The sequence below is a fragment of the Xenopus tropicalis genome, chromosome 9, assembly GCF_000004195.4.
Source record: "Xenopus tropicalis strain Nigerian chromosome 9, UCB_Xtro_10.0, whole genome shotgun sequence".
Lineage (NCBI taxonomy): Eukaryota > Metazoa > Chordata > Amphibia > Anura > Pipidae > Xenopus > Xenopus tropicalis.
The window spans coordinates 36265806-36278510 of record NC_030685.2 but is presented as its reverse complement, the minus strand read 5'-3'; the positions used below and the strand labels follow the sequence as shown (position 1 = coordinate 36278510).

Here is a 12705-nt window from a genome sequence, read left to right as displayed (position 1 = left end):
TTTTACTTTTTATTACTTATCTTTTTATTTAGATCCTCCTCTTTTTATATCTGTCCCTCTTTCAAACCATTGCCTGTTTGTTAGGTTAAATTGAACCCTAGCAACCAGATAGCTGCTAATATTCCTAACTGGAAATCTGCTGAACAAAAAACTAAATAATTCAAGAACGGCAAATAAAAAATGAAAACCAATTGCAAATTGTTTTAGAATATCACACTCTACTTCACACTAAAAGCTAATTCAAAGGAGAGCCACTCAATGACATTTACTATGTTCTTGCTGAGCTACACCATGTCATGTCAGATTTGTGTGTTGGATGAATGACCTGCTGAAAGATTGGCATTTGGTACATGACAAATTTTACATAATTTTCTTCAGTCTTCACAAGTTAGTGAAATTAAACAAATCACAATGGTTCTGAGGATAGTTCTGAGGATTTAGTTCTCGTTTATTTACAGCTATACCCAGCTGGCTATATCACTGCATGGTATACTAGCCCAAATGTAATCAAAACTCAAAAAATAATGAAACAGGTGCCTGATCTCAATCCAAAACACTTAAAAATAAGAAGATGTGCTCAATATTTGAAGATATCAATATAAAATTTATTGCAGGCATATCAGACAATGTACATTTATGATATTCACAGAACACAATATCAATACTAACAGCCAAACAGATTAAACAAATCTATAAACACAGATTTTCTCTTTTTCTGTGTATCAGGTGCTGTACTCAGGTTTGAATTAAACTTTAATCACAAATGTAAGCTCTGGACTGTTACAAAGCATCGCCATGTTCAGTACTATGATAGAAATAGTACTGGCCCCAATGTTCAGCTCTGGGTATCTTTTGATTGCTTCTGAAGAATCTGTCTTATTTCATGTTCATTAGTATGTAAATACACATTTGAAATTAAGATTCAGTTCACAGTCAGCATTTTTAACAGAAAGGATATACAAGCAAGTAGTAAGATTTGTAAGTAAGAAGCACAATAAAAACCTGGGAATGTTGCACAATACAACATTATTGCAGCTGGTCTATGGACTGAGTTTGGTAATTGCCATCCTACAGATGCAGGATCTACTGTTCAGAATGCTAGTGGCTTTTGTACATTTCTAAAATAAGGACCCTCTCTATTATGTGATTCACCATCCCCCTGCTAACTTAGTTTGCAAAAGAACAAGCCAGCAGTGTCTTAAAAAAAAACAAATCAGCCAAAAATAAAGAATTATTTAATAGAAGCCTTGGGGATATAGCACTGTTACATGTCAGAGCTTTGCCGGTTTTCAGACAATAAAGCCCATCTTGCTAAGTGTGGAACTTTTGGTTACCCTTTGAAAGGACAACAAAATATTATATGTATAATATATGTTTTCTGCTTATCACTACAGAATTACCATTCTCTTTATTCATAGCTAAGCTACACAGCAACACATTAGTTTAGACAAGTGATTTTAAAAAATCTGTGCAAGGCCTACCACTGATATTTTAAAGTTTGAGAATAAACTTACAAATGTTAATATAACGTTGTAGCATCTTAATACACACAATGCCCAAACAGTTCCTTAATAAACATATTAAATATATCACAGAGGGTACATTTGGCTAGCATTACACTATGGGGCAGATTAATAAATAAATGCTTTGAGCGTTTAGCATAACTTTTACAGGGCAGATTAATTAAAATGCTTTGAGCACTTAGACACCAGTCATTTTAGTGGAGGGGTTGGCTCAATGATGCTCTACAGAAGCAATAAGCACTATCACCCATTATAATCCTTACCTCCTGATGCAAACTGCATGCAGGGAGAAAGGTTTGGGACAATTATTCTGAAAATTGCTCCAGTAAGTACAAGAAACTCTTAAAGTGGCCATACACGGGCTGATTGTAGCTGCCGATATCGATTCGGCAGCTTATCAGCCAGTGTAGGGGCAGGAACGAGGGGTATGCCCGACCAATATCTGGCCTGAAATTGTCCATATATCGAACGGGCAGGTTAAAAGATTTAGTTGAATCGGGGTCTGCATCGGCTCGTTGATGCGGTCCCCGAACTAACTGCCCCATTGCCGCCATTATAATTCGATTGTTTGACCCCAGGGCCAAACAATCGAATTAGCCTACATGTTGCCCGATATCGCCCACCCGTAGGTGGGGATATCAGGAGAAGATCCGCTTGCTTGGCGACCTCGCCAAGAGCGGGATATTCACGTGTATCGGCACCTTTAGGCTAATGACCCATTGAGCGAGTGAGCCATCCACAATAGAGCTCTGCTACTATGGGTGAATAACTGCTCCAAAATGCCTTTCCACTGGCAACAACAGGAGTGTAAAGGGCTACACATTGCTTTGGCTTTCTGAAGTCGTGCAAATCTTCCTCCTGCGTAGGCTTTTCCACCGATGACTCCTATTGTTGCCGGTGAAAAGGCATTTCAGAGTGGTTCCACAGTAGCAGATCTATTGTGGGCAACTAACTCGCTCCGTGGGACATCAGAATGTTTTACTGCCCAGTAATAAATGGGATCGTACCACAGATAAAATCAGCAGGCACTCATGGATCCCACGGACAGGCATATGTAAACAAAATGCAAACTTGTGGGATTCATGAGTACCTACTGATTTTGTCTGTGGTATGATACTCATCTTGCTGTAAGTTTGGGGCATGTGCACCTGGACCCCACATGCTAAGCGTTGAGATAATCTAACATTTTGGGGACTATACATTAAAATATGTACAGTAATAAATGGGACCCTATGACTGCACTGATATTTTGTTGTCAGTGCTAAAGCAACAAAGCAGTCGTTTCCTCAGGTATATGCACGCACTGGGCCTTATTTTTAACACTGGGCAAATTTGCCCTTAGGCAGCAATCCATAGCAACCAGCGATTGGCTTTTTTCATCCAGCAGCTGGTAGAACAATTAATGCAACAATTTGTTTGGTTGCCATGGATTAATTTGCTCAGTATTAATAAATGATCCTATTGTGTTTATTGCAAGAAAATGCACAAAAAGGCAAAGATAGAGCGTAGTTTGTCAAATCAGTGTTTTCTTACCAGGGCAGAAAAAACAACTTGTGCCAACCTCTCATCCTGCAAATGTTTTCTTTTTATTTGCATTGCATGCAATTTGCACACTCAAAAAATTACAAAATGAAAATCATTAAACTGCTTGGCTAAAAACCTGATGTGTGATGTAGTTTCCTGGTGCAAAGTAAATGCTGGAATGTTCATAATGTACCCAAGGGTACAGCTCAAATGCATCCATTTCAGGTCTCACCTGGGTTTGGAGTCTAGTATGTTCTGAAAAACATGTTCTAAAAAACCATAATTTTTGAAGATTATCCTCCTGTAAGACAGCAATAGGACTACTTTGGTTTTAAACTATAAGGTTAAAGAATGAGGTTTGCATTTATATGAATCTGGTTTGATCTGTGTAATAAAAGGTCTTTGCAAAATAAACATGAAACCAAACTTTTTTTTTTTTAATCAAAACATCTATGTTATAAATGTATTTCAAAAGCCCCGCCTCTAAGCATGCAGTTACTTTCACTTTCCATTCGGCACTTCCTAGATATGATTCCCCCTCCGTCCTCACAATCTATAAATGTGTAGTCTTTGTATGTGCACATTTATAACAGGTATAGATGTCTTAATTAAAAAAAAGAATTAAGGTTTCATTTTGAAAAGTACTTTTATCATACAGATTTTTATGTCTGGGTGACAGGTCCTGTTAAAGTGATACTGACACCAAAAAACTACGTCATAAACTGGGAGGATTCAGCTTGCCGTTTGCTTCAAAGAGTTCCCCATCCCTCCCTCACATAGCATCGCATGGCATTGTGAACTAGATAGCAGGCAGGCTTGATCTTTCCATTGCCTGCCTACTTCAAAGGGCTGTGCCCCCCTCTGATCTTCCCACGAATAATTTAAATAGCAGGCCAGCTTAAGCTTTCCCTGTGCCTGCCTGCCTGCTTCTAAGGGCTCTCCCTCCCCCCCCCATTACACATAGACAACGGAGCTGAGCTTGTCACACACCGGCTGAAAGCATAAGGGGCGTTGCAGGTTTGTGATTGGGCATAATTATTCACGTGGGAGGCATTTAAATTAGAACCCAGAAGAGGGGAACAATCATGGCTGCTCCATGGGTCTGTAATTCGTGCTACCATAATTATGAAGCGAAAAAACTTTGCAGATTTAGTTTATAAGGAATTTAAAGCTGATACAAATTAAAACACAAAAGCAGGTGTAAAAAAAAAAATAATTGGCTGTCGGTATCACTTTAATAAGAATGTCTACAAAACAGTGCCTGCCTGCTTGCTGTGATTGTAACTTCCAAGACTGAAAGAAAAAGATTGGCCAACTAACATGATAGAAAAGGATTTGGATTTTTTAGAATGACAGCTCCCCCTTAGAACAAAAGCCAAGCAAAATTAACTAAAAATTAATTTAAAAAATTTTAATTATAAAACTTTTTTTAACTTTAATAATCATACTGAAAACAAGTCTGGTTTTTAGAGTTGTGACTTGCAAATGGTGGCTTTAACAGTCTTATGACAAACACTAGGGAATTATACCGATGAATTAGAGACAACTGGAATGGATTATTATAAAAAAAATAATAAAAACTATGTTTTGTTCTAAAATGCAATAAAAACAACCAGTGTATACGTTTAATAAGAATACATAGACATGAATCACATATAATATTGTTATTTTTAAATGACTCTTAGAAAAGGACACTTGGGACAAAAAGTGATATATACAAACTTGCACAAAAAGTGACCTTACAACTAAACAAATATCTGCACCTACAGTAAAAAAGTGCCTAAAACAGAATTTAGTAATCCTACATTTTTTAGGATGTAGTTGCAAGGAAAGGATAAACTTATAATCATTTAACAATTGAAGGAAAGGTTCAAAGATCCTAGGTTCCCACAAAAACCAAATCAGCAGGTACCTGTATAGAAAGCAAGCAAAAGGCTGATTGGTTGCTGTGGGTTACTACACCAAGAACAATCTTTGCACCTGTAATCAAATTACACCAAATGATTATATAAAAATGTGGAAAAACAGTAAACAAGATGTTAGGGTGCATTTATAAGGAATAGTCAAATGTTGGAGTCCTTTCAACAAAGTTCAGTAGCATATAACAAGGGCTCCTCATAAGCATAAGAAATATTCTTTAAGAATATATGGAGACATTTATTGTATGTTTTGTCTCTGTTTTTCTGTTTGGTGTAAAGAAAGAAGATCTGGGATTTTCCCATAGGATAAGCAAATCAGATTTTTTGAGTTTAATGGCCTTGTAGCAAAATTACATTTTTATTGCTGTAGTTATTCAACATCATGTGTGTTCTAAAAATGTTTACTATTGCTGCCTTCACAAATTACAGTTAGTGAAAGAATTACACAGTACAAAACAGCAGACAACAATATGATGAATCATGCATTTGAGATCAACACATGGTTGAAATATGTCAACATATAACTTTTAGACTTCTTGCCTAACTTGGGAGTCTTCCCACAACCAAAGTACTACTATGGCATGGGGAATTTATGTATGGAGAAATATAAATAAACAAGAACTTAAATGTAATTAGTGAATAATTATATTTCCAGTATTCCCTACGAATTTGGTAAAAATGGTGATATTAGGCCTGTGCCCTTATTGCCCCCTTTGTCTCTTTAACTGCTAAGCAGACTATGTGTCATACAGCAAAGATTCTGTGGTACTTTCCAAATCTGCCCAGTTCTGTTTAGCATGGCCCATAACATCAAGAGAATCAAAAACATCTTTTTTGGCACAGCTAGTGTCTCAGTTCTATCGTATTTTAATCCATCAGGTCATTTTTATCCATCATTTGTTAATTTCTGCCATTTAGTTTAAATCATTAATCAGAAAACTATATTTTCCAAAGTCATTATCATCTGGACTAATGAGCTTATCTTTGCGTGCTTTGATGAGTTTTTGACATAGAACTTGTCTTCGTTCCCTCCATTCTGCGAGTTCTGCATTTCCATGGGCAAAACTGCAATCTTCTCCATCAGGACATTTTCCAGATAAGAACCTAATTTAAGGGAAGCAGTTTTTAACACATGTACTATGTCATTAAACTATAAATATATTTGCTGTTAAAGGTGTTGTTTACCTTTAAATTAACTTTTAGTATGATGTAGAGAATGCTATTTAGAGACAATTTGCAATTAGTCTTCATTTTTTACTAGGGAGTGATTTAAAAGAGAGACATAATTATAAATAGAGGAGGGCCTAAACAGAAAAATAAGTAATTAAAAGTAGCAGTAACTTTAATAATTGTAGCCTCACAGCAATAGAAATTTGGGTGCTGGGGTCAGTGCCCCCCATTTGAAATCTGGAAAGAGTCAGAAGAGAAAGGCAAATAATTCAAAAACTATTACAAATAAAAAAGGAAGACCAACTGAAAAGTTGCTAAGGATAGGCCATTCTATAACATACTAAAAATTAACGTGAAGGTGAACCACCCTTTTAAATCTACCATCACTCAGCATATATTGTGGCAGGTAAAAGTTCTAACTGCTAGAGCAGTGACAGAAAATTTGAACTACCATATGATAATGTTAAACTCCATGTTACATAAGTTGCCGTTCAAGCAATACTAAAAACTAAATATCAAATTTGTGACAAATGCAGCAATGTACCCAGATTTGATATTCTGGGAATTTTGTCTTCAAGGAGAACTAAAACCTAAAAAAATGAATATGGCTAGAAATGCCATATTTTATATACTTAACTCTGTTAAAAAGCTAAGCTTAGGAGTTTTTGTCTAAGCTCAGGTAGCTGACAGCAGCACACAGCATGTGAGGTAAGCAGAAAAGAAGATGGGGAGCTATTGGGAGCATATTCAGAGTCCCAGATCTTCACTGCGAAAGAGCTGTGGTTGCCTTGGGATAGCACAGAAGCTCACAATGTTTCTGCCATACTTCTTTAGTTAAGCTTTAGTTCTCTTTAAGCACTATATTTTCTAAACTACAGCAGCCCAAAAATACAGACCTCATTTCTTACAGAACACCAGTCAGACTGCTGCGCATGCAAAAAACCCAGCTGCCTAAAAACACTACATAAGTAGTCAAATCTATATTTTTATTGAATTAGTAACTGCAAAAATAGAGTGTTTTGGACAAAATTATCATACCAAGGACAGCAGGTTTAGGTGGTGGCACTTCTGCATTTGTTACAAATTTTATGCCGATCTGTCAGTATTGCAAACATATTACTAGAAGGCCCATGCTACTATAGTCAGAGCCCAATGCTCCCTAAACTAGCCTTCTACGACTATGAAGCACAATATTTCTTCTGCCAAATATCTGGGGTGTTGTGCAGTTACTCAAATACCGTATTGCACACCAGATGCTTAGGGGTAAAATGCCCAGAGGATTGAGAAACACAAGCTTTTAGAATTCTAATATTAGTGGAATGTGGGAAGCTATAACAGTTTTCTCGTATGTTGTCATTAGTAAGTATTTTTAGCATTACTGTAGAGGTTACCTAGAGGTTAAAGATTATTATTCATGCAAATTACATTTACACAAAATGGAAGATAAACTTTGTATACAAGCAGCTTGAATATGCCTTTAGAAGCAAATAAAACACAGGTAAAATCCAATTCAATCCCAATATACGTACATAACATGAAAATATATTCTTACCTTTTGCATACACTAAACTTGCCAGTTGGGAAGCGATGCTGCCAAATATTCTGATCTTCCTCACAGTGAAATACTTTTTCTTTATGCTTGTCTGAAGAGATATGCATCTTCCACTGGCGCTCACTATTGCAGTTTTTACCACACAACCAGCAATGAAAATCAACCTAAAGGAGTAGTATTTTTCTAATTAGCACTGCATGCAAAACACATGATAACAGCATATATTATACAATTTCTCTTGTAACTCAATGATATTTGCAAACAAGAATGAAAATATGAAGCAACATTTTTCAAAGAAAAACAACCAAAAAGTAAATAAACCATCCAGATGTTTTTTAATTGAAAAAAAAAATTGATGAACTTATGTTTCTAGTTATTTAATACTAGTAAGTCACTAAGTCATATTGCAGTTCTTGGATCTTTCAGGCTTTTAATATGCATTGTGATTTCTGTGCCAATTCGTCCCCCTTTGTTTGCAAATTAACAGGACTCGATCCTCGCAGAGCAATCGTTTGGTTGCGCCCCCCCACTACTACTGCTGTGTCCCGCCTTAAACCTTTCTGCCTTGCTGCCCCTTATATTTGGAATGCCCTCCCTGATTTCCTCCGGAGAGAATCCACCCTCAGTCTTTTTAAAACTAAAGTTAAAGTTTTGGAGCACTCACCCAGCACCTGATCTGGGAACTAGCACTTATATTGTAGTGTCACCCATTGTGACCTGCAGCACTTATATTTGCCTATTTGTGTCTGTTAGTTACCCTCCCATTTAGATTGTAAGCTCTACGGGGCAGGGACCTCCTTCCTCTTGTGTCCTCGACTCTTAACATTGCAGCTGTATTTATCTTGTATTTATTGTTATACTTTGTATTTATCTATTATCTTATCAACACCCTGTTTGTATTAATGTATTCTACTGTACAGTGCTGCGTACATAAGTAGCGCTTTATAAATAAAGATATACATACATACATACAGTCAATGAGCACACCTAGAGGATTTTGGCTAGAAAAAAATCAAAGGGGTTCTTAATCTGTATTTTAACTCAAGGGGAGAAAATGAGGTGTGCTATAAGATTTAGACAACAAGCTATTAGCTTGTTGCGTAACCCATGTATGAGTGTTGTGGCTTATAATTCATTGTGTAGCTGGCACGTTAGGGTATCAAAAGTAGGTGAACTGGTCACATAATGGGAAACAGCCCCATCTCCATCAGATATGTAATTACATTTCTGTTAACATTTTTGCTGCTAGCATGGCTTCTAGTTTTTACCTAATTCATTAATATATTCACAAGAAAACACAGTAAAACTTGCAGTGAATGCAAAGAAGAAAATAAAGCAGTTAACAGCCTGAAATTAAAAAAAAAAGCAAAAGAAATATATACATAGGGTATTACAAATGTGGCACAAAACGTTCATAAAGCCATAGCAGCTAAAAAATAAACATGTTCTGAGAGCATTGCATTTAAAAGAACTTTTGAATTTGGTCAATAAAGTACATACTAAATTTACTTTCAGACTATACTTACAGTTGTTTCTGCATAGTCAGTGGGAAGATGAATTTGTTTGTTTACTTGAGCCAAGGCCCCATCCGCTTTTTCAACTGTATCTTTTTTCATCAACTTCTCATATAGTTGCTCCATGTCCTGAACTATTGAGAAACACAAAAAATGGATAACAGTTTAAATAAATTGCAGTCCTTGAGTGGCAAAATCATTCTACGTGTGATAAAAGAGGCCACATTTTGTGAATATACTTAGGGGCAGATTTATCAAAATGTGAAATTAGAGTTCACCACAGAAAAATTCACCCACTTTTTAAGTGTATTTAACAAATACTTAACTATTTCGCCCATTAATACTCTTTTAAAAATCCTATAGGAATGAACAGAAAGTGGGTGAATTTTTTTGCGGTGAGCTCTAATCTTTTGCATTTTGATAGAACTGGCCCTTACCCTTTAACTGCTAACCAACACTTACAAAATATGATTTTAACTTTGTGATTAACTTGGCAAACTAAATATTGTTGTTTTTTTTTTTTTTTTAGGACATTTCTAAATAAATGCACATTTGGGTGTAATACAACCTCTTTAATACTTAGGGGAAGACTTAATAAAACTAACATTTCTCATTTTTAAAAATTTGAATAAACTAATTTCTATGAATGTGTAACATTTACTAAAGTCTGAACTGAAAAAGTATGTGTCAACAAACTCCAGATTTTTGTTGCACCGAAACCTCTAAAAAGTTTCGAAAGTAAAGAACCACCTTCCATGGAAGGGAAAAGGAAGAAAAGGGAAGAGACATATGCAATTGACTTCTACAAAATCGACAAGTTTTTATTCAGTGAAGAATTTCATTGCATAGTAAACCTCGAAAAGGTTGCAACTTTTTTATTGAAAAAAAAAATCTAAATACTAAATACATACTTCCTAACTCTTTCATAGAGGTCCAGATTTCCTTCTCTTCTGGGCTGTGAGCAAAAGAACAGTTTCCTATATACTGACATTTTTTGCCACTCGCAATATGATTGCACATCTGGAAAAGAAGAAGCATAAAGTATAATCTTCTGAAACTAATGATGCTAACATATAGCAGTATGAAAACAGTAAGACCACAAAACATTTATAAATAAATCCCTACTGAAGCATTCTATGTTCTAGCAAGATTTTTTCTAAAACTCTCAGGCGGTCAGAAAAATGAAATGAGCGTGAAACATGTCAATGGCTTTGCTGTCACTAGATGTTATGAACCTTACAGGAACTTCTCACATTGTTGCTTTTTTAATTCAGTTTATATAAATTATTATATTGCTGAATAATTGCTTGTAAAAAACAATACCTTGAGTTTAAATCAACTGTGCAAAGGTGTTCCACTGATTTATTTGGGGGCAAAAAAAAAAATTAGTCTGAATAAAAAACGCTCTAGCAATGTTCTAAACATTCAAGTGCCTGAATTTCAACAACAAATTCAAAATCTAAAACCCCCCACAGCCTGACAAGTAATAGCATAATTGTCAATATTTTTGGAAATACCCAGGAAGATCTTTGTATTTAGCAAACATGCCATGGCCCATGCAGACCTGTTGGTCATCCATAGATTGAACATACCCAACCCAGGACAAACCCAATCAACTTTCTATTACAGTCAAATTACCAGCCTGGGTTCACATTCTAATGCACAAAATGCAGCATCAGAATAGGAAATGCACTGAGCAAACTATCACCAATTACATAACACAAGAAAGCTGTATTTTTTCCATAAAATTAGATATATCATTCAGTGAGCGAAAGTAAAAAAAAAATAAAATAAATAAAAACAAAAAAAAAACCTCAAACTGCAGTGGAGCTGGTTTCTTTGCTGGATAAGGGCGGATGGCTATCCACTTTTTACGCTCATTAGACATCACTAAGACAATCCGGTGGTCCTTGCTCCACCTAAGAAAGAGGCAAATTTACTTAAAAAAAATGAAAAAATAAGCAAAAAGAAATAAATATAGAAACTTGTAACTGGTGGTATTAAAAAAAACTTCCAGGATACCCAAACTGGCAGACATCCTCAAAAAGACATCCTTTCTATTGTATCTTTCAAAACTGGACACAATTCTTGATGTAACCTTACATTTATAGGTACAGGTATGGGACCCATTATGCAGAAAGCTCAAAAATATGTGAAGGCCATCTCCCATAGACTCCATTTAATCAAATAACTTAAAAACATATTTCCTTTTTCTCTGTAATAACAGAACAGTATATTGTACTTGATCCTAACTAAGATATAATGAATCCTTATTGGAGGCAAAACCATCCTAAAGACTCTATTAAATATTTAAATTATTATAAGTACAGTACACTTAAGGTATGGAGATCCAAATTGAAGAACCCTTATTCAGGGAGCTGTGATTTTCTGGATAACAGGTCCCATACCTGTATTTATAATACAATAATTGATTATTGGAACTCATTCCCATCAGTCCATGCCCTTTACTATTGTTAATAAGCATTTGTGAGCGAGTCAAGAATATGATGCATTGAGGACACCCTCTGTGTCTGCAGTCTTCCAAAGGGGTGCTGCTTCAGGTTGGTACATTTATTTGAATTCTTGGCAATTAAGCTGACCTTTAAGTCTTAGGAGGAATCACATTTATGGCTTGTATTGCACTCGGTGCCATGTACTTTTTATATGTACTCACTGGTGTCTTGCTTTTGCACTACAGTATTTCTTGTTTTTGTCTGCCTCAATGACTTGTCCATTTCTCCAGCACTGTCCACACACAAACTTTATTTTGGCATTTGGGTAGCCAGCATTAGATGGGATATTAAGCACCTAGCAACAAGACCAAAATAATTTAATAGATTAAACAGCATATTCACTCAACAACAAAATTCTTAGCATGAATATGAACTAACAGCACTCATGTAGTGGGGAAAAATTATTTCACACTCATTTTGAACTAAAAAAAATTATGGTTTAAAAAGATAAGGGAACCTTGTATAGGGTGGTGGGCATGCATCTGGGGAGGTATTTTATCAATTTGTAATATCAGTTTTATAAAAAATGTGACTGCAGAATAAAAAAAAAAAAATCACAACATTCAAGCATATATAGGTAAAATTGAATTAGTTAATTACAATGAAAGCATCTGACTGCGCTTCTGGTTCTGCCTCAAAATACATTTTATTATAAAGCAGAGGTTAAACAGACATGGATAATTGACCTGCTACACTGTTTTAAAATTAAGAACCAGAAAATAGAAAAGGGATACAGAAAAAGGATAAATAATGTGTGTGTTTAAATGCTACTTAGTTTCTTTCACTATGCAAAAAAAAGTTTATAATAGGGGGCAGTTTAAACCTAGTTATGGATTGCTTGTTCCTTATTAATATCATGTAAAGGAGCAATTTAAGATAAATAATTGGAAACAAATTTATTCATATATTCTTGTTTATAGGCACTATATTTTTTTGTTTCTAGCTACTCTTCTATTAGTTATTATAGTGTATTGTTTCTGCAAAATTATT

General features: G+C 35.4%; 1 protein-coding gene across 3 annotated transcripts in view; it reads right to left on the bottom strand.

The window, feature by feature from the left end:
• Positions 1 to 4443: 4443 nt before the first annotated feature.
• zc3h7a (zinc finger CCCH-type containing 7A) overlaps positions 4444 to 12705 on the bottom strand; it is a 34570-nt gene continuing 26308 nt past the window's right edge. For 2 of the 3 annotated variants that reach the window (XM_012970510.3, XM_012970511.3), the window contains exons 18-23: positions 11877 to 12010; positions 11016 to 11121; positions 10114 to 10222; positions 9215 to 9336; positions 7689 to 7852; positions 4444 to 6070 (exon numbers count right to left, since the gene is read on the bottom strand). In XM_012970510.3, the coding sequence (XP_012825964.1) occupies positions 5881 to 6070; positions 7689 to 7852; positions 9215 to 9336; positions 10114 to 10222; positions 11016 to 11121; positions 11877 to 12010 (825 nt within the window). In that variant the 3' untranslated portion in view covers positions 4444 to 5880. 3 annotated transcript variants of the gene reach the window in all.